Raw genomic sequence first — 23,766 nt, forward strand, 5'->3', positions numbered from 1 at the left:
TTTGCCAGCCGTGAGCTAGCGAAAGTTGCAGAAATGGCTGCTGAAGCACCTGCTAGCACTCTCCATATATTGTCATTTCATAACTGGTCTCTGAGCTGGGGGCCGTCTAATAGGAATTAACAAGGCTTATAAAAAAAACCGTCACTGTAGAGTGGCCGTTCCTGATGTCCCTTAGAAAAGATGTAAATGAGACCTAGAAGTGACTGGATTTCTCATCTAGAAAGACTGAATGTGTTTAAGAACCCAATCGTCGGTGCAAACTAGAAACCCAACGGACGGGCACATGGTGCGTGTGCTTTGTCCTTCGCGATTCTGCAGTCTTGAGCGCTTTCCAGTCGCTTGCACAGGAAATGGTCTTGGTTGCATTCAGCGGTCCTCTGATGAGACCTGCGGGTGCTGTTATATTTTCGGCCCAGCCCAGAGCCAAAAGGAGAAATGCACGTGAGCCTGGTGAATCACCCGCCTGCTCTTCCCTGGATGACCACCCTGTGTTTCACACCTTCTCAGCGAGGGTTACGTGACATCCTGGTGACAGCCTCCTGTGGCCCTGGAACGCTCGCATCGGCGGCCCTGCCGATCCTCTCTGAAGTGTAATGTTTGCTACTGATGTGCACGCTCTCTGGTCCGCAGAGGAAAATTCACTCATTGTTGTCTTTTTATTTCTTCTGTTTAGAAATTGGCCCCTGGTTGCGCGAGTTCAGAGCGAAGAATGCTGTGGATTTCTCGCAGTTAACATTTGATCCAGGACAGAAAGAACTTGTTGTAGGAGCAAGGTGAGAGATACTGCGTTTTGCCGCTGGAGATGTTGTCACATTTCATTTTGCATCTGAGCAGGTACACGTGAGCTTCTGTGTCACGATTGGAGGGTGTGAATATTGCTGTTTGTTGTAAGAATGCAACACAGTGTGAGGTACATGACTGATAACAGGATCATTGATAGGCTTGGTAGCAAGCATTGGCGGGGCCCTCACCAGGGGCTAGGAGCTGTTGTAATGGAACCGACTTATTTCCTGCTCCCATCAACCCCACAAAGCGGGTACTATCATCTCCATTTTAGAAATGACGACAGAGGCAGAATGTGGAGAAATACTTTGTCCAAAAGCAGGTGCCTCATACAAGAGGAGCCCAGGCTTCAGACTGAGGAAGGTCGATTGCAGAAGCTGTGTGCTTATCTTCTCCCTCTGTTTCTTAGGAACATGCTGGTGACTTGATGCACGGTCCCACACTCATCCTTACCTCTTTGTGACCTTGGCCAAGCCATCCACCAGTGAATTGAGAATGAGAGAGAGGGAGTGCTCTTTTGCATCTCCGTCTCTTCGGAATGCGCGTGGGCCTGTGTCCCAGTCAACATCTGCTTCCCAGCTTGGCACTGAGGCCCTTGGGACACAGTCAGAACAGATGTTGGGTTGTTTGCCTCTTATTTCCTCCCCATGCAAACACGCATAGTCCCTGCCTCCAGTCACCGGAGCTGCCACTGCATCCTGGCGATGAGAGTCATGAAAAAGCTATTTCCACCTTCTGGGACAGTTGGCTTGAAGAAGGAGACCCTGTAAAGCTTTGGATTCTTCGGGTTTTCCGGAAGCACCGTGAGCAGTGCAGCACTTGGGTTTCCTAGGAATACGCGTGCATGGCTGCGGAGGGTGTGCGATGCCCACACAGCTGACAAGCTGCCCGAGTCTCTGCTCCAGGCACTCGAGACACTGGGCAGTTTCTAGAATCGTTGCCTTTGCTCTCCGGTCTTATGGAGTTCTTGTCCATCTACCCGGTTCTTGATGATGTTGTGATGCATGGTTGAACGTCAAATGAATAAGTAGGGACCAGCATCGTGGTGCCGTGGGTTAGGCTGCCACGTGCAGTGCCAGCGTCCTGCATGGGCACCGGTTTGAGTCCCAGCTGCTCTACTTCCAATCCAGCTCCCTGCTAAGGTGCCTGGGAAAGCAGCAGAAAATGGCCCAAGTCCTTGTGTCCCTGCCAGCCCTGTGGGAGACTAGGGTGGAGTTTCTGGCTCCTGGCTTCTCCTGGCCCAGCCATGGCTATTGCAGACAATGGAGAAGTTAACCAGTAGATGGAAGAGGCCTGTCAATCTGTCTGTCTCTCTCTCCTACTGCTCTCTCTGTAACTCTGCCCTTCAAGCAAACAGATATATCTGTTTGTATAGATAGATATAGATATAGATATAAAATTAGTGAATAAATAGAAGTTGGCTTTGCTTCTGGCATGGAAGAAATCAACTAAGCTTCATTTGGTCTTGTGAAGCGAAAGCCTGTGTGCATTGGCGGTGTTACTTGGGGTCCTTCTAAGAGCCTTGCTGGGGGTTTCAGATGCTGACAGCCCAGGGACTGCATCAGGTGTTAAGCTCGATGTGTCCTCTGGATTCTCTCCTCCTCCTGCATAGCACAGTCAGCATGGCATTTTCACAGTGCCTGCTCCCTGTAGCCCCCACTGGGTAAACACTGGCTCCTGGGTGTGGCCCACCAGTGCCTTTGAATGAGGTACCGCATTCCTTAGATTGACTTTTTATCAATTTACTTTTTTTAAAAGCACATGGCATTATTTATGTTGCTCAAAAGCACATGTTCCTTTGTCTTGACTCTGGTGCTTGTGACCTCTCTTCTGTTTTCTGGAAGGCCACTGCTCACCTCCAGCCCTGCTGGCTCCCTGAGCCTTTAGTGCGCTACAGTACTCACTGCAGGGCACTGCATTACTTGCTCGTAGGTGGTAGGACACGTGTTGAGCTCTTCATTTCTCCAGAAGGTAGCATGTTTTTTCCTCCTCAGGGAAGCTCTACAATGTCTGTGGACTGAACATATTTTATTTACAGGGTGTGTGTCCCTCTGCTTGTTTGTAGCAGGGGAAAATGGTCAGTATTGTGGCATGTTTACTCCAGATGCCTACATTTGGGAAAAGATAGGATGTGGCAGGCTCTATACCCTAGAGCTCACCCTTGGGGACCATGACCTCTCACCCTGAGCCGAGGGAACAAGCCGCCCTGCTAGGGGAGCAGAGAGAAGTGCGATCCACCTAGTCGAGCCGCACCTGCCACTCCTCGTTCATTGCTAAGGAGCTTTGCAAAGGGCTTCCGCGTGGCCTTGACTCAGCAGACCCTCATTGTCTCTGGAGCTCTGTGGTGTGTGGGAATAGACCTGCGTCTCGTACCTGGCAGGAGGTGACCTACTTGTCAGTGGCTCAGTATTCTCCCAGGGGTGTGAGAAAGCGTGGAGAACTCTGGGGACTGTGCAGAGATACGTTCCTGCCCACGTTGGAAACAGCGACTGGAAGGTGCTCCCATGGGAATGCCTTTTTCCTCCAGGTCTCTCGGGGTGCCGGGAGCCTCCACCCCATTGTCCCTGGAGGTCTGCTTCCCACTGTCTGTGAAGACATCACCCCAACACCCCCTAGAGTTTCCATCCATCTCCTCTCATCGAGGGTCCCAGCTCCTCCATGCTGGGAGGGATTGGGCCAGCCCTGTGTCAACCTAGCTGCAGTATAACGTTGTGTCCAGGGGGGAACATGTGAGATTGCCAGACTTAGCGAATAACAGTGCAGGGTGCCCAGTTCGCTTTGAATCTCAGATAAGCAGTGTAGAGCACCGTGTCATGATTATGTCTCAGGCACCTAAGGCCCCGCTGGCGTGCACTGCAGTTTCTGTTCTCACACAGTGGGGGATGTGTTGCAGACACCTGCTGAATGTGTCAGGAAAGGAAGAGCATGCCTGCTTAGCTGATGGACGCTGAGGCACAGAGCCCACTTTTCTCATGTTTGAGGTCGGTATGAGCATGTCCACCCTTTCAGCTGGTGCCAGGATTAAATGGAATTACCCAGAACAAGCGATGGCCACGTGAGCAGGCACCACCAGCAGTTAGTGCTAGCGAAATCCAGAGGATCTCTGAGGGTCTTGTGTGGGGAGCAACTCGGACTAGACTAAGTTACTGGAATTAAGACTTATTCTGTGCATCTGCTCTCCCACAATATGGCGCTGGGAGAGGAGTAAACAACTTCTACACAGCTGCCTCTCGCCAGTTTGACTGATGAGCTGCAGGAGCTGATCTTGCTCCTGATTGGAGGAGAGCAGCGTGATCGGCATGTGGGTAGCAGAGTTGGGATTGGCGGAAGAGGACTATAAAGGAGGAGAGAGACAACATGCACCAGGAACATCCGGATAACATCTGAGCAGCCCCCGAGAGAGCCGGCCGGCGGTGTGCCGCTCCTCCGCGGAAGTGGGGAAAGTGGCAGGGGGAGCCGCCCCTCCACGGAGGTGGAGGGGTCGGTAGCCAACCCGGGAAGGACCAGCAGCAAACCCGGGGAGGGCCGAGCAGATGAAAGAACAGCGCAGGGTCCTGTGTCGTTCCTCTGTGAAGAGGGGGAACGACAGTCTTGTCGTCTGTGTGCGTATGCATTCAGGCAGATATTGCTGAGGGAAGAGTGTAGCATTTCCACCTAGGAGATGTGGTGTGATTAAGATCACAAAGTTTGAGAGGGGGTGTCAGCCAGCCGCAACACTTTAAAAATAGCCCAGCCCTCAGATTCCTGTTTGAGAAGGCTTGACCTAGCAAGAGAAGTTTAGATAACAGGTGTAAGTTTCAGAAATTTGCAATGCTTTAAAAAGCTGAGCTGTGGGAAACCAGAATGATGCATTTCATGGTTTCATAGCACTGGGCATTGCGAGCCAGCGATTGGATGGTTTCACTTTATACCCATGATGCTGTGTGCTCATGAAGCTGAATTCAGCCAAGGAGTCCGTGCGCTCTTTGATAAGGGGAGCCCATTGTGCTGCAAAGGAAAACTTTCTCTTTAGGGGACCTGTGGGTTCTCGGATCTGAATTCATGCCATTCCTGGAAGAACCTGGACATTTTCCTGTTTTCCAGCTGCTCACTATCTTTTATGTTATTTTAAATGCATTGACACTCGTATCTTGTTTCACCCAGCCTCCTTAAAAGTTAATAATGTTTGTGTTTTCAGTGATCAAACTTGGGCATCTTCATTTTAGAAAATGTACAAAATAACAGAGCATAAAGGAGAAGCACAGGTTCGAAGATAATCACTGTTAACCTCTTCAGTTACTTCCATAAATTACTGGGGTTCTCTTTGTATCTACTCTTGAGAAAACAGTTTTTGAATGAATGTAGACGTTTTTGTTATAAAACCTGCTAAGCCAGTTTCCATGGTATAAAAAATATGAAAAACAAGGTGAAAGAATATGTTGGCTTAGAATTTTATTTTAATGGAATTTACCTTTATTTGTTTGAAGGCAGATTGAGACAGAGACAGATCTCAGGCACTGTTTGCCTCCGTGCATCTCTGCAGCGGCCAGTCCTGCGCCAGGCCCCGCTGGGAGTTGGGAATGCAATGCAGATCTCCCACGTGGTCGGCAGTGACCTCCTAACTCAGCCTTCCCCAGGCTCCCAGGGTACTCATTGGCGAGGAGCAGGAGCCAAGGTCCAGGATCCTGTCCAGGACTCAAACCCAGGCAGTCAGTGGGGGTTGTGTGCATCACAAGCAGATTCTTAACTCCTGTACCAAATGCCCGCCCCAGTTTAGAGTTTTTGTAGAGATCATTATAGAAGTAATGACAGTAATAACCCTCTAGCAACTTGATAGAGCTGTAAGCAACAGATGTAAGAGAGCGCAATTGCGTTTTTATTTTCCGAGTGCGTTTGTTTTTCTTGAGTGTTTCAGGTTCATTCCAAGGGTTCCATCCTGAATCACTCTGATATGTGTTCTCTGCAACATTCAAAATTTTATTCCAAAATGCAACTAACTTGGTCCACATATGACCCAGTGTTTGGTGCCTAGGAATTTACAGTTGGCCATGTTTCAGTAACACATAAAGCCCGGCAGTGGTAATGAACCAGAATTTATTATCCAAGCAACTGTAGGAGGAATCTTTGCCAATGGACCATGGAGATGTTTGAGGCACTCTTTGTGGTTGTTAAGGATTTTGCTTTACTTTTTGACTTTCTGGGTAAAAAGAGTTTTTAACCTGCATCTCGATTTGTGAACTTTCTTCAGTTTCATTTATTTCAGTTACTCTCCTTCCAGAACTTCACTTCTGACTCTTATTCTTCACTGACATGCTTCTGTGTGACAACATGTAAACTGAAGGGCACGGGGTGCTTTATCAGAAGGCTTTACCTGAAGCTCTCGCATATGCACTTGAGTGTCCATGTGGTTAAACTGTACGCCGTGAATAACGTGGACATCTGAAGACTCACCTGGCTCATAATCGTAACTGATGATAAATATGATGATTTGTATCCTCGGAAATGTTTGATTCAAATTCTGTCAAAGTTACATAGCAAAATAAGAATATTATAAAGATAACAAGGGGATTGATGAATCCCCTTGCATTTGTGACCCAACATGAGTACCAGCCCATACCTGAGCATCCTATAAGAATACCTTGACTTGGCCGGCCCTGCGGCTCAGTTGGCTAAACCTCCGCCTATGGCACCGATACCCCAGGTTCTAGTCCTGGTTGGGGCACTGGTTCTGTCCTGGTTGCTCCTCTTCCAGTCCAGCTCTCTGCTGTGGCCCGGGAAGGCAGTAGAGGATGGCCCAAGTGCTTGGGCCGTGTGCTTGCATGGGAGACCAGGAGGAAGCACCTGGCTCCTGGCTTTGGATTGGTGCAGCGCGCCAGCCGTAGCGGCCACTTGAGGGGTGAACCAATGGAAAAAGGAAGACCTTTCTCTCTGTCTCTCTCTCACTGTCTAACTGCCTGTCAAAAAAAAAAAAAAAAAAATACCTTGAGGACATTGGAGTCAATAGATTGTATCTATATAGCAGAAAGTACTTCTGAATCTGTCTGTACAGCAAATAGGGTAGATTTCTGTTCAGCTTGTTTATTATCAAAACATGAAAACAAAACAAAGCAAAACTTAACTAAAATCTGAGTGCTTCCAAGGCAGAGTTTGGTCTCCTTTAAAGTAACAATCAGCTGATTGGTTGAAATTTTCTGGTATATTGTTTTGAACCATTTCTTTTTTCCGTGGTTTGAATCCAGAAAACTAAAGACAAACAAGCCTTTTGTTTTTGTGGGGTTGACTTTGCCTGGAGTATTGGGAACTGTTCAGAGATAAGCTTAGTCATTGAAATTGTAGCAGGTGCATTCGAATATTCAGTGACTTGTGAGTTAGGCAGCACCAGACCACAAAGAGTTCAGTTCTGCACTTGGAGTTGAGGTAGCAGTGAGAGAGGAAAGTGTTACAAGGTGTTTTTTGAGGAAGCAACTGAGAAAATGGATTTGGTCACGTGGAAAGTTCCTAGTTAGAGGTTATTGGTGAAGTCTCCCGTTAGAGGTTAGTTGGTGGTTTCAGACTGGTTCTGCTTAAGTTTCCTTTTCCAGTTACACTGACTTGGGTTTTGGTTTGCTTAAAAAGAACCCAGCCTCTGACCCCCCAATTAATGATTTTAGCAAAGCATCTTCTTGTGAGATCACTGTGAATAAACGGACAGGCTTCTCCTTTCATACGACTTGGCCACGTGTTCTAAACAACAGACGAACGTTGGGGCTCAGGTAAAATCCACTTCTTAAAAAGTGGCCAGTATCTTTCTGCTTTTAACTCACGTTCTAGAATCAGTCTGTTGGAAGCAAAATATAATTGAAGGGAAAACTGAAACTGCTTAAGAGATGAGCATTCTGCTTCCGCTAACCACTTTCCTACCTCCTCTCCAAAGGTTACCTAACAGCCCAGTTTGCACAATTGAAGATGGCGTGTTCTGTGTGTCAGTGATGAGTGACTCCCCAGATCAGTTGGCCCTGTGGTGCAGAGACCTGGGGTGCTGAGGCTGCTGAGCTGTGTCTCCCTTAACTGTGGCCTGAGAGGAGGAATTGCTGGTGGGAGGAGCCTGCTTTTCATCCCTGCTTCTCTCCCCGTCCCCAGTTGTGTTCAGGCCTCTCCTTGAGGGCTTAAATATTTTCTCCTCTGCACCCCTTTTGTCCTCAGCGCTGGCACTGGATGCATGGGTGGGAGTTTTCTCTTAAGATTGTCTGGGCTTGGCCTCCTATCTGTTCTCTGCTTTCCTGCAACGTTTCATCGGGGTAGAAAGTCCCCTCTCTCCTGGCTTTGTTACCTTTGATCCAGTATGTTCCAAACATCTGTGCACCTAAGTATCAGCTCAGGGGGCCATTCAAAATTAGGATTCCTAAGCTGGCCACTCCCACAGGTCCAGGGTCCACTCCCATGGTCCAGGTGAGTAAGGATTGTGTGTTATAACCAGCAAAGGGCATAGGGTAGCCTTTGGCAGAAAAAAAAGTCCTCTTGTTTTCTCTTTGAGTTGCAAGAAGATAAACCTAGAAGAAAAGTTATTTAGTTTTTAGTGAATGAATTGATCATCTCCCCCGCCCTGCAAAGCACAGGACTGAGCCGACAACTAAGGATAATAATTCAGCCATCACTTCAGTTTGTGTGGATGTGTGTGCTACAGGTTTTGAGTCTAGACAGCTTTGCTTCTAGCCAGTCCCCTTGGGCTCCACCAGAATTTATTAGTTTATGTAGTGAGTCTTTCACGACTTTGCCTTCCTCAAGTATTCATTAGGCCGACTTTATGCCAGAAAGCATTGAAGGTATCAAGGAAACAAAGATAATTCGTGTTCTCAACCTGATGACCACACTGAGGTCTAGTGCAAGGCCAGCAAGCTGCAGCTCCGGGCTTGGCCACCTGCTCCTGTCAGTGAAGTTCTGTTGGAACACAGCCATCTCCATTTGTCTGTGCAGTGTCTGTGGGTGCTCTGAGCTGTCACGGCAGAAGTGGGACTTGGAGCAGAGAGCGCAAGGTGAAATATCAACTCACGGGCCAAGTGATCTGACAGAGACACAAGCAATTAAGTTCTCCAGTGGAGGCCTGAGTTAAGAGCCCTAAAATGACAAGGTCAAAGGTTCCAGTTGGGCTTTGGCCTGTGTTGGCAATCTGACAAGCCAGAGAGAGCCACATGGGGAGAGCCAGAGATCCTGACTGCGTGGTGGGACTTCCTAGAGACGGAGAAGGGAAAGTCACTGTCAGAGGCCCGGGAGCCTCACTGTGAGTCCCCAACACGGGTCCTCATAGGAGTCACCTTGAGGCTTTTCAGGGGTGCACAGATGAAGACCCCAACGCCGATCATTTTGATCAGTTTTTGGAAGTCCTTCCAGTTTTTGGTTTAGTCAAGCTGCCCATCAGCTGTTGGCTTGGCAGATCTGAGAACCTGTGCAGGAGGCATCGAGGAGTCCAGGCTGTTTCTACGTCTCCGGCTTCCACGCTCAGATTTGCCGCAGGAAGATGGTTGTACCACTCTCTGTGCAGAACTGCTCGTGTTTGGAGAGTTTGGAGGCAGGAATGGCAGCTAGAGGTTGGGGGTCAGTAAGAGAGAAACCTCAAACTTAGACCAGTGATGTTGGAAATGGGGACGAGGAGCCAGACTTGAGACATTTCAGAGCGGGTTGGCAGTGATGGATACTAGTGGAAAGGGGTGGGCCAAAGGGCCAAAGGTCACTTCAGCAAGACTTGGGGTTGAGCATATGGGAGAATGAGCTGCAATTATTTTATTACTTGAAGATACGTGAGAAAAAATATCTTAGCTTTACTAACTCTGAAGATAACCAAGAAAAATAGTTGTATTTAGAGATCTTCCTTTTAAATGTTCTAGAAAGATAACTGGCTAGATGAATCAGAATATTCACTTGCTGTTTTTTCAAATGAAAAAAATATCTCAATTAAGTAAAACATAGAAAAGAATATATCACATACCTGGCAGACTTACTCATCATCCAGAATCCTGAAAGCACTTTGAGATTTCCAAGTAATCATTAAAGCATAGAAAAATTAAAACTATCAGTGCAATTATTAACACATTGAAAAATAACGTTTGCCTAAGTACACTTATGGGAAAAGGTTTTTGTGATTTTGTGTCGCTAAGATTTGCTGACAGCATTGGTCATAATTTATTGCATGCCATTAAAAATCCATCCTTGTTGTGAGTATGTCATTCTACTGCAGAACAAAAGGCTATCCATCCATTTCTGCACCTTTTACTCTTGGTATTTAAATGTTAATAGCACCCTTGGATGTCAATTTTGATGTATTCTTTGAACCTTATTTCTAGTAATGAGTGCTCTTAAGAGGTTTGACATGAATAGAAGGCCATGGGGTGGGTGTGTGGCATAGCCTGTTTAGCTGCCACTTAGGATGCCCCAGATCCAGTGCCACTTCTGCTTCTGATGCTGCTTTTTGCTAATGTGCCCTGCGGGAGGCAGCAGATGGTGAATAAGAACTTGGCTTCCTGCCACCCACTGGGGGGACTCAGATGGAGCTGCTGGCTCCTGCTTCAGCCTGGCACAGTGCTGGCTCTTGCAAGGTATCGGGGGAGTGAACCAGCAGATAGAAGATCCAGCTCTCTCTCTCCATTTCAATAAATAAGAATAAATAAGTACACTTTAAAAATACAAAAATACTACCCTAATATAAGGTTTGAACAATAGAGTTCTCTGGGTGTGTGTATGGGAGATTTGCACAACATCACAATTTTTGTTTTGTAAATTTAGAACTATGGTGGTATTGTGAGGTTTTTTTTTTGAAAACTTAAGCACCCTGATTTAGTTAATGTTACACTCCTACTACTTTCTATTGATTTTGTGATAATGGGAACTTTTCATCCAATGCAAGTTTGTTCCTATCAGAATTTCTGCCTGTGGATAAGAGCAAAAATAAGACTGCATTCAATCATTTACTTTAACAACAATGAATTTCCAGTGTTAGAATAAGAAAAAGAGAGGTGGAATAAATCAGTATGATTCTGGGAGAGTGACTACTGGGCTCATAGGACAACAGTAAAATCACAGTGAAGTTAGACTTTTTTTTGGCACAAAGAGTATATACTTTTTTGACTGAGGTGGTAGCTAATAAATGATTTTATTTGTTATATTTAAATATGTGTCATTAAAATAAACCATTAGAATTCTAAAACTTTGAACTAAGTGTGTTCTATTTAAATACAGTGCTGAAATGGTTGAGACAGCCTTGAAATTTTGAAATCTAACCCTTGAAAAGTCTGTGAAGAAGCAGATGAAAAAGATAATTTTTAGGATGCTGATTACCATTAAAAAAAAAAAAAAAAGAATCCAGAAGTTTGCTCACAATGAACAAGCATCAAGAAAATCATTGGGAACAGCAGTTCCGGGTGGGATGGTGAGCTGCACAAGTCAGCCATGTGATGAGCTCAGGTCTTCACATCCTTTCAAGCTCGGGGTGCAGTTGAGATGTTCAGCCCAGCCAGGTGGAACAACATGACTTCACAGTGAGCTCTGTGGGCCACATAATACGATGCTGTTCCCCTAGGCTTACGTTGCCTGTTTAGCTGGCGTAAGCTCACTCTATGATGTCCCTACAGCTCAGTCACAACGGATGGGTGTCCCAGAAGGCATTTCTGTTTGTTAAGTGACACAGCACCATATTTACTTTTGGATAATTGAAACTTTTTTTTATAAAAACATTTTTTTTTTTTTTTGACAGGCAGAGTGGACAGTGAGAGAGAGAGAGACAGAGAGAAAGGTCTTCCTTTGCCGTTGGTTCACCCTCCAATGGCCGCCGCGGCCGGCGCACCGCGCTGATCCGATGGCAGGAGCCAGGTACTTCTCCTGGTCTCCCATGGGGTGCAGGGCCCAAGGACTTGGGCCATCCTCCACTGCACTCCCTGGCCACAGCAGAGAGCTGGCCTGGAAGAGGGGCAACCGGGACAGAATCCGGTGCCCCGACCGGGACTAGAACCTGGTGTGCCGGCTCTGCAAGGTGGAGGATTAGCCTAGTGAGCCGCGGTGCCAGCCAAAACATTGTTTTAAAAGACAGTTACTGTTTTTTTCTCAGCTTCAAAGTCACAAGCAGATTTTTTTTTAAAACTTCAGTTGACCATTTGGGCATCAGGTTGGGTGTCGTCACTGTTCCTGCCTTGTGACAGTTGGGTCCTAAGTCATAGGTTGGAAGACTGCAGTGAGGAAGCCATGGGCACAGTAAAGCTGAGAGGTATAGGCGAGAACGATTCTCAGTGGATGTCAGCTCTTGAACTTATAAGGTGCTAACTGATGTGCAGTGATTCCGACTTCAGATTGGTGATCAACTTGAATCTGAACTTCAGGAGCAACAAGTGTTTATCACCATTGCTACAATGTTTTTATGAGATCTGCTTACTTTGTATCTCTGTTTTGTCAGCGCAGAACACAGGTCCACTTCCCTTACTAATTCTGTCTCCACTGACAAGCAAGCTTCTGCCTTACATGTTGAGTAAGAACTTGAAATTTTCTCTTTGATTTTATAGTCGTATTCATCAGAGACCAATTGAGTTATTCTAAGAGATTGTCGTTTTAAAACGACTGTGTCTTTCATAATTAACAGAGGTCAGAGTTAAATTTTATAGTGTCTCTAGACAAAAGTCATTTAGTTAACATGCTCATGAAGGTCCAACCTTTTCTTTAATGCTGGCTGAATTTTATTACTTTACATGGAGACACAGTTGAACTTGGTCTACTGGGGCCCGTACTGCTCCCTCTGGGAATACATGGTTGTGCTTGACAGTTTGTCCTTGTGGACCATGGGGGCTCTTAAAGGGACCCAGGAATGAGTGATTTGATCCTAGAGTCAATAAGAAATAAACTCCTGTGAAGAGGGAGAAAACCCACTCAGTACTGAGTGGTAAAAAGGCTCACTGGGCTTTGGTATTGTCGTTCTGATGTGCTACCTTTAATAGGTGCGCGGTTTGAATTATTCAGTCCATTGGATCTGTGTATTGCCCGTATGTCACGACTCCAGAAGTAATATGGTCTATTGCATTTGAATGCAGTTTCAATTTTTATTTCAAGACGTTTGAAGCAAGTAGGTCCCTTCTAAGGAATGGGAAATTCATATTTCTATTTACTTCAGTTGTAAACCTGAACGTTTCTAACTGGGTAAACTCTTGCTTTGTACTTCCATAAGAGCAGAAAAATGGAATGGCAGCCCAGCTCCCCCAAGCTGTGCAAGTCGTGCACTCGAAGAATCTATTCTCTCGGTCTCTTGCACCACTGCTTTTCTCCCTGGAGAAAGGCAAAATTCCTTATTCCTACCTATTTACATCTAGGGTGTTAGGAAGATTAATGAGACCACTTAAATGCTTGGGGTCGCTCGAAGCGTTGCCCTGCTGGAGAATCGCACCCTCTGAGCAACATTTGGTTAGCATTCTGGGCTGGCTAGGAGCCAGGTGCCTTCCTCATTCCCGTTGGGAGGGTTGGTGGCTTTTCTCTTGAGCCTCACGTATATTGTTCCCCCTCCTCTGTGCTCTCACAATTGCAAGATAAAGTGGTTGCCTCTTCTCTAATGCCCTGGAGAATGGCCACTTGTAGGGGACCATAGATCTTACTTTAGTGTGTGAGTGGCTCAACATCTGGGAATATCAATTTTGTTGTTCCCGTTAGAGAGGATTTTCTTTTCTTTTTGTAACCTTTAACTTTGCAGGTCGTGGAACTAAACTGTGATGGATCAAGCTGTCTTGAGAGATTTCAGATCTCTCGAGTTGCTGGCGGGTTTGGAATTTTTCTTAGAGCAAAATGAGCTTGGGTTTGTACTTGGAACAAAATCATTTGAAGAAAGGAGTTTGAGAATAGCAAAATCCACACTTTGTTCTGTCCGATGCTTAGGATCCGGGAAGCTGGGTAGAGTTCCACAAGTGTTTCATTTCTGATGTCACCTTTTTCAGTTTTTAAAAAGACTTTTTTATTTGAAAGGCAGAGTGACAAAGGGAGGGAGAGAGAGGGAGAGAGACAGAATCTTCCATCCACTGGTTCACTCACTCCCTAAATTCCTAAAAGGCCTGGGCTGGAGCAGGCCAAAGCCAGGAACATAAAAGCGCATCAGGGCACCCATGTGGGTGGCAGGAGCCCAGATACTTGGGCCATCCTCTGCTGCTCTCCCAGGTGCATTAGCAGGGACCTGGATTGGAAGAGGAGCAGCTGGACCTCAAACTGGCACTGGCATATGGGTTGCCAGCATCATTAGCATATCCTGCTGTACCACAATACTGGTCATTCCAGGGACATAATTTATTTATTTTATTTGAGAGGAAGAATGAGAGGGTAGGAGAGGGAAGAAGAGAGAAAGACTCACATACTCCATTTGTTTGCTCGTTCACCTCCCAAAAGTCCAGGAGCTGGGAACACAATCCACGTCTCCCATATGCATGTCTGGGACTCAGCCTCCTACCCGTAACATGTTGCCTCCTGGGCTGTAGATTAATAAGAAGCTGGAATTGACGGTGGAGGGGAGACTTAAACCCAAGCACTCTGAGTTGGGATGTGGATATACCAAAGGGCATATTTTAAAGTGGTATCTTAACTGCACCAGTGCCCACCCCAAAGTATGTTTTAAACCTTTGAAAACTGTAATAAATATGGTAGGAGCCGGTGCTGTGGCATAGCAGGTAAAGCCACTGGTTGCAGTGCTGGCATCCCATATGGGCGCCAGTTCGAGTCCCAGCTGCTCCACTTCTGATCCAGCTCTCTGCTATGGCCTGGGAAAGCGTAGAAGATGGCCCAAGTCCTTGGTGCTCCTGCATCTGCATGGGAGACCCAGAAGAAGCTCATGGCTTCATGTTGGCTCAGCTCCGCCTGTTTTGGCCCCTTGGGGAATGAACCAGTAGATGGAAGACCTCTCTCTCTGGCTCTACCTTTCACTGCTTGTAACTCTACCCTCAATAAAAGATTCATTTATTTGAAAGGCAGAGTTACAAAGAGAGGGAGAGGCAGAGAGAGGTCTTTGAACCCCTGTTTCACTTCCCAAATGACTGCAGTAGCCAGGGCTGGGGCCGGCCACAGCCAGAGCCAAGAGCTTCATCTGGGTCCTCCCGTATGGGTGCAGGGGCCCAAGGACTTTGACCAACTTCTGCTTTCCCAAGCACATTAGCAGGGAGCGGGATGGAAAGTGCAGCAGCTGGGACTTGAACTGGCACCTGCGTGGGATACTGGGGTTGCAGGTGGCCCCCCTACTGTTCACTTTTCTAAAAGCCCAGTAGCTCCACTGCAGTCCCTGTAGACAACAACCCCAACAAAGAACAGGCAGGAAGAACTGCTTCATATTCCTTCTTAACTGGTCATTGCTGAAGGCACGGCCTCTCTTCCTTTCCCTGGGCAATGGGGAAAATGCCGTGAATTTCAGCGTGCTTGGAAATTTTTTTTTTTTTTTTGACAGAGTGGTCAGTGAGAGAGAGAGAGACAGAGAGAAAGGTCTTCCTTTGCCGTTGGTTCACCCTCCAATGGCCGCTGTGGCCGGTGCGCTGCACTGATCCGATGGCAGGAGCCAGGTACTTATCCTGGTCTCCCATGGGGTACAGGGTCCAAGGACTTGGGCCATCCTCTGCTGCACTCCCGGGCCATAGCAGAGAGCTGGCCTGGAAGAGGAGTAACCGGGACAGAATCCAGCGCCCCGACGGACTAGAACCTGGTGTGCCGGCGCCGCAAGGCGGAGGATTAGCCTAGTGAGCCATGGCACCAGCTAGAAATTTTAATCCTGTTCCATAAATGAACTGGAAGTTGCTATTGTTGCTTAAAATGGTCATATACCATAGTATCTGTTTTCCTTGGATTTACACCCCACAATGACCCAAGGGGATAGATATGATTACTAACTCCATTTTGTAACAGGTAAACAGTAGACATAGAGTGGTTGACCTTCCTTCTCAAGGTCATGGTGGTAGAGCTGTAGCTTTTGCACACTTTAGTCTTAACCACGAGGCGGTGATGTCTCCTGTTGTGAGGAGAGACTTCTTGCAGCCGGCAAGCCATGTGGGTCATGGTGTGTAGGCAGAAGTTGAGGTGCTTACACAGGCCGTTGGTGTGTTATGGCCGGTAGTTGACTCTCGTGCCACTTGGAGCCTCCCACTTCAAGGATGTAGCTGTGTGTGTATGTGTTGAGGACGTGTGTGCTGGTTTCCGTTTCCCAACATTTGAGTGCTTGGCGAGCCTGGAGGTGCCAGCCAGCCAGCCTGTGCAGGTTTACCATGGCGTCTTGATCATGCTCTCCCACATGGGCACCGAGTCCATGCTGCCACCCCGCCAGTGGCATTGCTGCTGGGAGCTTTGCACATTCGTGGTGCCCTGCTCTCCTGCCATACCCTCCCTCCTCCCCCAGGGTTCTATATCTGGCTCCACAAACAGAGCTGTCACTCAGTCCTGATAAAGGAAAGGGAGGGGTTTCCCCAAGTGGCATTGTGGAGGGCGTGGTCTGAGCTAAGCCATGCTTCTAGAAGCGACGCTGGTGACTCTGTGGTCGAGAGGCTCCAAGCAAAGGCTTAGGGGAAGCAGTTTTCACTGAGCACAGGATCCCAGTGTGGAGGACACGGGGGGATGTCTGGAGTCACGAGACCGCTACGAGTGCGTGTCATCCCTTTCGTCCCCCATGGTGTGTGTACACATGCCACTGAGTATCTGCTTCCGTCCTGATCTGCCCATGTCCATCCACAACCACAGGCCTCTTGCTTCGTCTTTGCAAAGCCTGTGCCCTTGACCTCACTGAGCCATTGCTTGTCAACTTCTGCTGGGTTAGCATGTCCAGCCTGCGATACTTATCCCTTCCATCAGAGAGGAAGTCACCTGTGCTTCTTAGTGGTCGTGCAAATGGTCTCTAAGTGTGGTAGACACAGCCGCAGACTGAGCCATTGTCAGCTTCTCGCAGGCGCCTCCCCACACTCACTCATGACTTAGGGTCGGTGTTCTGCCCTACGCCAATTTCTTCCTGCCATGCTTGTTCCAGACCTGGCCCCTCTCCTCCCTTGTCCCTGGATGCTGCCACCCCAGGAGGAGTCCCTGGCCTCAGAGAGGCCAACACATCATCCTGAGAGGGCAGCCCCTTAGTTGTTTCCAAAGGCTGTGCTGGTTTGTAGCCGAAGCCTAATGCAAGCAGTGTCTGTTTTTCCTTCTCTCTGTGCTCGGCTGATCTCCACTGTCATTCCCCTCCCCTGCTGACTAAAGGTAGTTTTCTTTTCTCTGATTTCCTGTTTCACACTTGGGCAGCAGAGCTGTGTCTGGTATTGATTTCATGTGGGCTCACTGACAAGTTCATGTCTCTGAGTTTGCTGTACATGAAGTCTGTCCACACGCTCGCGTACTGCAGCACTCAGCAAGGGTTGTATTCATAATGTAGATGAGAAGACGGGGAGCTCAGGTGATGAGGAAGAGTAAAGATGCACGGAGAGTTTTCTGTCACCTCCTATGCTAAACTCAGTGTCAGAATCAAATGATACCCTAGGTTCTTGGTCTCTTTCATTGGAGCTCGGGAGAGCCAGTACTGACTTAGGCTCACACACACCCACCCACACTCACATGCACACGCACACACACCTACACATACAGACATCCTCTCGTTTCTTAGCTTTCTTGTTGACATAATGCATGTCTAGTTTCTAGGGTTCAAGGAAAATTCCTGTACATATTCTTTTATTTTCTTAAAATTTTATTTATTTGAGAGGGAGAGTTACAGATAGAGAGAGGGGAAGATAGGGAGGGAGAGGTCTCCATCCACTGGTTCACTACTCAAGTGGCTGCCATGGCCGGAGCTGGGCTGATCCAAAGCCAGGAGACAGGAGCTTCTAAAGGGTCTCCCACGTAGGTGCAGGGGCCCAAGCACTTGGGCCACCTATACTGCCTTTCCCAGGCCATCAGCAGAGAGCTGGATTGGAAGAGGAGCAGCTGGAGCTGGACGTGGTGCCCCTGTGGGATGCCCGCATTGCAGGTGGAGGCTTAGCCTACTATGCCACAGCACTGGCCCCTGCACATATTCTTAACTGGACAAGGGTTCTGAAGTTGAAATCATTAAGTATTTTTCCCTCATTTGTTCTAATAATTTCTGTGAACTGGATTTTGTGTTTGTTTGTTTGATTAAAACTGCTCTCTTTTTGTATTTTCTAGAAACTACCTCTTCAGGTTGCAACTGGAAGACCTGTCTCTGATCCAGGTAAGTGCAGTTGCTTGTTCTGACGCTTTCCTCTTCCATAGCAGTTAACTAACTCGGTCTTTGGGGCAATGGAGACGGATGCGTGGGAAGGTATTAATCAAGGAGACGAGGGCATGGTTTCATCTCCTCCTTTGGTCAGGCTGCAGGACTGCTAAGCTGCCCTAAGAGATGGGAGCCACCACCTTCTAAATTCCCAATTAGCCTCTTCCTCCAGTTGGGTGGCCCTCTCTGTTCCTGGGTATCATTCTGACTTATTCTCAGATAACAGACAACTCCCTCAAAGCCTGGGAGGCTCCCCTCCCCAGGTTAGAGCCATCATTGATTGTTTGTTGCTGGTAGTCAGCCAGCATTCTCCTGGGAGACATACTTGCTTCCTCTCCAGTATTTCTAATTGCATAAACATGAATTATGGTGGAAAGCCACACAGCCAAGAGTGGTAATAGTTAAATATGCGATGCACCTGCTTCTGCTACTGCAGTGTGGGGAGTGGGCCTGAGATACTCACAGTGGACCATGGGTAGTCATTTCAGCAGCAGATCTGTGTCACAAAAGCCTCCCCCGACCCCGCCTTCCCCCAGTCTGTAAGGGAGATCTGGCAAGCAAACTCTGCTGGAGAAGAAAGGAATGTGACTCAAACAAGCCCCTCTCTGATATTTGCAAACTCCTTGTGGGCTGTGCCAGGAGCCCTGGGCTGTAAATGGTTTGGAAAAAACTGTGCAGCCATTTTAATATCCTCTTCAGGTCGTAGTAGACCTACAGCATGACCGGGACAGCATTTATATCATCGCATTCTCTCTGATGCTGGTGGTGTGAACAGTCAGGAGGCTTCAGAGCTGGATGTTAATACTAAACTAAATTTTCTTCACCGGGGTCTTAAAATAAGGCTGTATCCCAGTGAATGCAAATATTGGTAAAATGCAAGGACTTTGAAGACATGGATCTGTGGGGCAGCTCCATGACTCCCAGGAATTGTGGGTTTACTCACCTATGAGTGGCACAAATCCCTGCCAGCCCTGTACAGCCTAGTATGTTCTGTGACAGTTAAGACATTTGAAGGAGATAAAGTGTAGGGATTTCTCAGCACATGTTTCTTGCTTTCGTTCTTTGAAAGTATAAACCATAGGTAATCACTGTCATGATGGTTTCTTCATTGTTGGAGATCCATTATCTTTCCATCACAGTTTGGGGCATGACTGAAGCTTTTCAATGAACTGGTTGGTTGGTACAATTAGGGATTTATTAATAAGGAAACAGAATAATAGGGGCATTGTGTCGTGGGAAAGAAGCCAGGTACAGAAAGACAAATAGCACCTGAGCTTTTGTGCGTGAAGAATCTGCTGGGACACAGGGGTGGAAGACAGAGTACCGTGGTAATGTGTATGCTCCTTAGCTCGATTCAGCCGTTCTACAGTGTATACATATATCAGGCTTCTGTACTGACATGTATGTGGTCTATGGGGAACCTCAGCAATTTAATCAAATGCTGTTTGAAAATTATCTCTAATGATCTTAAATAAAAATGTAGACCTCTCAGCAGATAGGAGCCACGTGACACACTCACTCTGAATTTCATGGGAGACGGGAGCACTGGGCATGCTGTGTGTGATCTCGGTTGGGCTGTGAAGAACAGCTCTGTGCGGGCACATGTGAACACATTCGTCTGTCTCCTGAGTTCTCAGCCCTGGTGGCCGCAAGGGTCGAGAAGCATTGCCTTCCCAGTAGTAACAAGCACACATGTGACACGCACTTGGTTTCTAAATATGAATTGCCACTCACCTCAAAGAATTGACGTTCAGTGGAGAAGGAGCTGACTGCAGCGCTGCGCAGGGCACGTCCCAGATAGCCCTGGGAAAGCTTGTTCTAGAAATGAAGGCGTTATTCCAGATCTGGTGAGAGTGTCTCAGAAGGACCCAGGAGCAAGCTTGATGTGGGCTCACTGAAAAAAATGTGGGATGATTTGTTTGTCAAAGTAAGAAGTCATAGTGGCAGATTATCAAACACTATATTAAATAAGATTCCATGAGTATATGTTAACATTAAAATAAATTAAGTAGGGCAGAAGGTCCTTCTCTTTCTTACTATATAATGTCTCCTAATAAATATTTAGGAATGATTTAATTAGAAAAATGATTTGGCGAGCATCAAACAAAAATTAATTTAGGCAAAAATGAACACTGCATACTGACATTGATGAGCCTGAGTTTGATGATAGCCAGGACATTTGTGTAGTTTCAGAGTAATTACCTACGTAATGCTTGCTAGTTACGAGAGGAAAATCGTAGGACTTGCTGGGAAGAAACCTAGCAAATGCTCGTCCTAACCAAGCAGTCAAGAAACTGCACCTGTGGCGGGACAATGAGGCCAGTGTTCTGTTGCCCTGGAGGACACAGCGAGACTCCCTGACGTCTCAGCCTGGACTTGAAACAGTCACATCATGAGGAGCACTCAGACCGCATCTCAGGGACCTTCCACAAAAAGTTGGCCTCTGCTCTTTAAAGGCTACCAGGTCATAGAAGTTAGAAAAGAGTGAAGAGTTGTTCCATCATGAAGACCACAAACGCCCGTGACACGCAAGTGCTGTTACTGGTCCACATGAAATCTTGGAACAGAAAAAAAGTCCCCCCCCCCTCCTTTCCCTCCTACCTGCCTCCCTCCCCTCCCCCTCCTTCCTTCTATGAAAGACATCATTGGAACAACTGGAAAAATTTCAATGTCTGTAGACAAGAAAGTACAAATATATTGCTCTTAATGTACTGATTTTGGTGATTATAATAGAGGTTATGTCTTTTTTTTTAAATGATGAAAACATGTCGGTGTGAAGTGTATCATTTCTGCAACTTATCCGCAAATGGTTTTAAAATTTACCATATGAAGGGTCTTGTAAAAGGCCCTAGAAATGCTCATTATCTTTCCATTTCATTTGTGCACCAACTTTGAAGCACTCTTGTCTAAGATTGCAGCACACATAGAAGGATCTCGCACAGAAGCAGAGAGAAGCGGTGAGGCGGCCAGGGTGGTAAGACGTGAACAGGGAATCTGGGTGAAAGGTTGTGGAGTCTGTTGTGATGTTCTTGCATCTCTTGCTGACCATGTGTCAGTATCACAGATGCAAACAGTCACCGATGCCTTGGCCTCTGCAGGGGCACGTGATGCAGCGCCGAGGGCCAGGGAGCTCACTGTGCTTCCCCACCCCTGCTTCTCTGTGTCCTGGCCGCCGGTGCTGGCGATCCGGCTCGGGGTACAGTTGGGGTGGAAGGTTACTTCCTGCAGAATGGAAGCTCATCGGAATCGCCAGCTGCTGAGGTGAGAAGCTGAGCAAGAAGACTGTGGATTTCTGAATGATGGCTTTGCAGACGCAACCCTGCCAGCAGATAACAGGGCTCACTGTACCACTGCTGCAGGGCAGTGCCCCGCGCTGTCTTTCCCTCCCTCTACAGCTGTGCACACAGTTCTGCAGCTGCTGCACTTGGCGTGGGCCGGGATGAAGCCAGCAATTCTTCGGGGCACCATTTTTTTGTATGTTTCTCCAAGAAAGAGGTCTTGTTGGTTTCTATGAGGACTTTATTTTCATTTTAATATGTCCAAGGGTTGAACAAGAGAGGGAAAGAAAGGGCTGTGTGCGTGCTGCCCAACAGATGCAGATGGAGCTGCACTGGTCATTTAAGGTTATCTGGTAGTCAGTGAAAAAAGTACCGAGAGGAGCGATTATTTTTAGTGAGGCATTTTGCTTCATTATGTCCACAATATTACCATTTCTACGTGCGACCCATTACAAGAAACTAATGACACATGTTACACTTACTGTCCCGGCTTTGGTTCCTGAGTTTTCCAACCCCTGTGTGTATACTGCCCTTCCAGTGTGTCTCCAGCCAGGCTAAGCAGAATCCCAGTTTTCCTGGTGCCTGGAGCGGCCACACTGGGCAGTGTGGTCGGAGCTATGAGGGAGAGGCAGTTTGTGACTTGTATGTCTTCTGCTGTTTGACAGAACTGTTACTCTTTATCAGGGTTCGTCTGGATTGATTTCTGTATCTCAGGCTGATAATTTCCTTCTCCCCTCCCTCCCTCTGACTATGCACAGATAGGAAATCATGTTTTAAATGTGGACAAATGGGGAAACAGACTAAAGAAGAACCCCCCCTGGAACAGAAGGGGGGAAGTGGGTTAGTACTGAAAGGGCTTCCTCTGATCTCGGCCCCTCTGGGCGGTGCCGGGGTCCCCCTCCTGCTGTCTCTCCCTGTCAGGTAGGTGTGCATCCGTCCTTGTCTGGTTAAGACAAGCTGCACCCCAGTAGGCTGTCTCCCAGCTGTGAGCATTTGCTCCTGCTGCGCCCTCTCAGATAGCTGAGCCTTCTCCTCTAATTTGTCCTCCGAGCTGCACCCAGGGCGTCTCCTCTAGGCAGCCCCTCTTGGGTGTGGTTGGCTGACTCCCCCTGAAGCATCTCACAGCCTCTGCCTCTCCCTAGCACTCCCCACCGCACACTGGAATTCACTCTGTGTGCCGGGAGGGCTGTCTTATTTCTCCATGTTAGATTCCAGGCCGCCGTTAGATTGCTGCCTGCTAGGTGGTCGAGTCCAAACACACACCTGTGAAGATTTCAGCCCTTTGGAATTTAGCAGTCTTAATCATCATGACGTTGGTGGCACATGGGGTAGGCTTCGTATTTTCGTGTGGGGTCTCTCAGCCCAGAGGCTGACTCTGGGCCGTGCAGCAGCTCCTGGCGCTCATCCATCCATTCCTTGCGCCCCAGTCTCGTCCTCTGGGTATTGTCTTACATTTCTCTTCCCCAGATTCTTCTCCCACCTTGACGCTGCTTTGGCATCAGTAATGAACAGTGGATGCTCAGCGGAGTTCCTGCCCCTTCTGTTTCACGACCTTCACAGGATCCGGGAGGCCCCAGGGCACCCCCATCCCCCACCCTGGAGTTCCCAGCTCTCCTCCCTTGTGCACCCGGAGCCCTTCTTGGCTGCAGCGGGAACACTGGGGACACCCCTGGGTGCCTCCTGCCCAGCTCCCTGTCCTCAGGTCAGGGTGGTCCCCCCCACCCCCCCACCGCCACTGCCCCTAAAAACATCACCGTGCGGAGTGCTCGCCTTTGTGGAACCTTGCTGCCATCCGCCAGTGAGAAACACGGACTGTGGGGACCAGGGTGCTGGGAGGGGACGTCGCCTGGTGACCCTGGTACGGGAGACCGGTACTGGAGGCCGCGATTCCAAGGCCGAGGGTTGGGTTTGCCTTCCCCACGGGAGACTGCTTGCTCCCCAGTAAACTACACTGGCACACTTTTGCTAGCAGTGAAGACTCGAGTGGGCAGTGGGGTGCAGTGACTCTCATACTTGAGTTGTCTGAGGTCAGTCTCCAGGCACCACCATAAGAATGTTCACAGAGAAACGTGCCAGGAAGCCAAATGGTTTTCCGTGGAAGATTGGCTCAGGCCTTCAGACAGGCATGTCTTAGTATGTCAGAGAGAAAGACTTGCTTGTAATTGAAGGAAGGAAACTGATTTTTCACCAATGAGGAGAGGAATATTGAAGTCATTGATGAGGCACCGTGCCACTGTGGGCTGTGAATCTCCCTGTAGCCCACCTCCTGGGGGAGTTTAGCTGCAGCGTGAAGACCACTTCTTGTGTCCAGGCCTAGTGACCAATGGCTGTGGTGCTTCTCCACTCCCTGGCATGGTAAGAGTCACGTTGTCTAAATCCCTTTGCTTCTTGCCTCAATTGTGGTGGCTATTTTACAAGAACAAAGCTTTTAGAAAAATATAAAAATGCAGCTGGGCCCCAGACTAATTACTGACACTCGCCCATGTGGGGTGCGGCGCGGAT

The 23,766-nt window shown here is 47.9% G+C and overlaps 1 protein-coding gene across 14 annotated transcripts in view; it reads left to right on the forward strand.

Moving 5' to 3' along the window:
• SEMA5A (semaphorin 5A) overlaps positions 1–23,766 on the forward strand; it is a 479,052-nt gene that overhangs the window by 203,136 nt on the left and 252,150 nt on the right. For 12 of the 14 annotated variants that reach the window (XM_070056841.2, XM_070056840.2, XM_070056845.2 and 9 more), the window contains 2 exons: positions 674–773; positions 17,899–17,944. In XM_070056841.2, the coding sequence (XP_069912942.1) occupies positions 674–773; positions 17,899–17,944 (146 nt within the window). The remainder of the gene's footprint in view (positions 1–673; positions 774–17,898; positions 17,945–23,766) is intronic. The other 2 variants (XM_089313293.1, XM_089313294.1) reach the window with 1 other exon arrangement.

Source organism: Oryctolagus cuniculus, chromosome 14 (genome assembly GCF_051225735.1).
Source record: "Oryctolagus cuniculus isolate XC-2025 breed Fujian yellow rabbit chromosome 14, ASM5122573v1, whole genome shotgun sequence".
NCBI lineage: Eukaryota > Metazoa > Chordata > Mammalia > Lagomorpha > Leporidae > Oryctolagus > Oryctolagus cuniculus.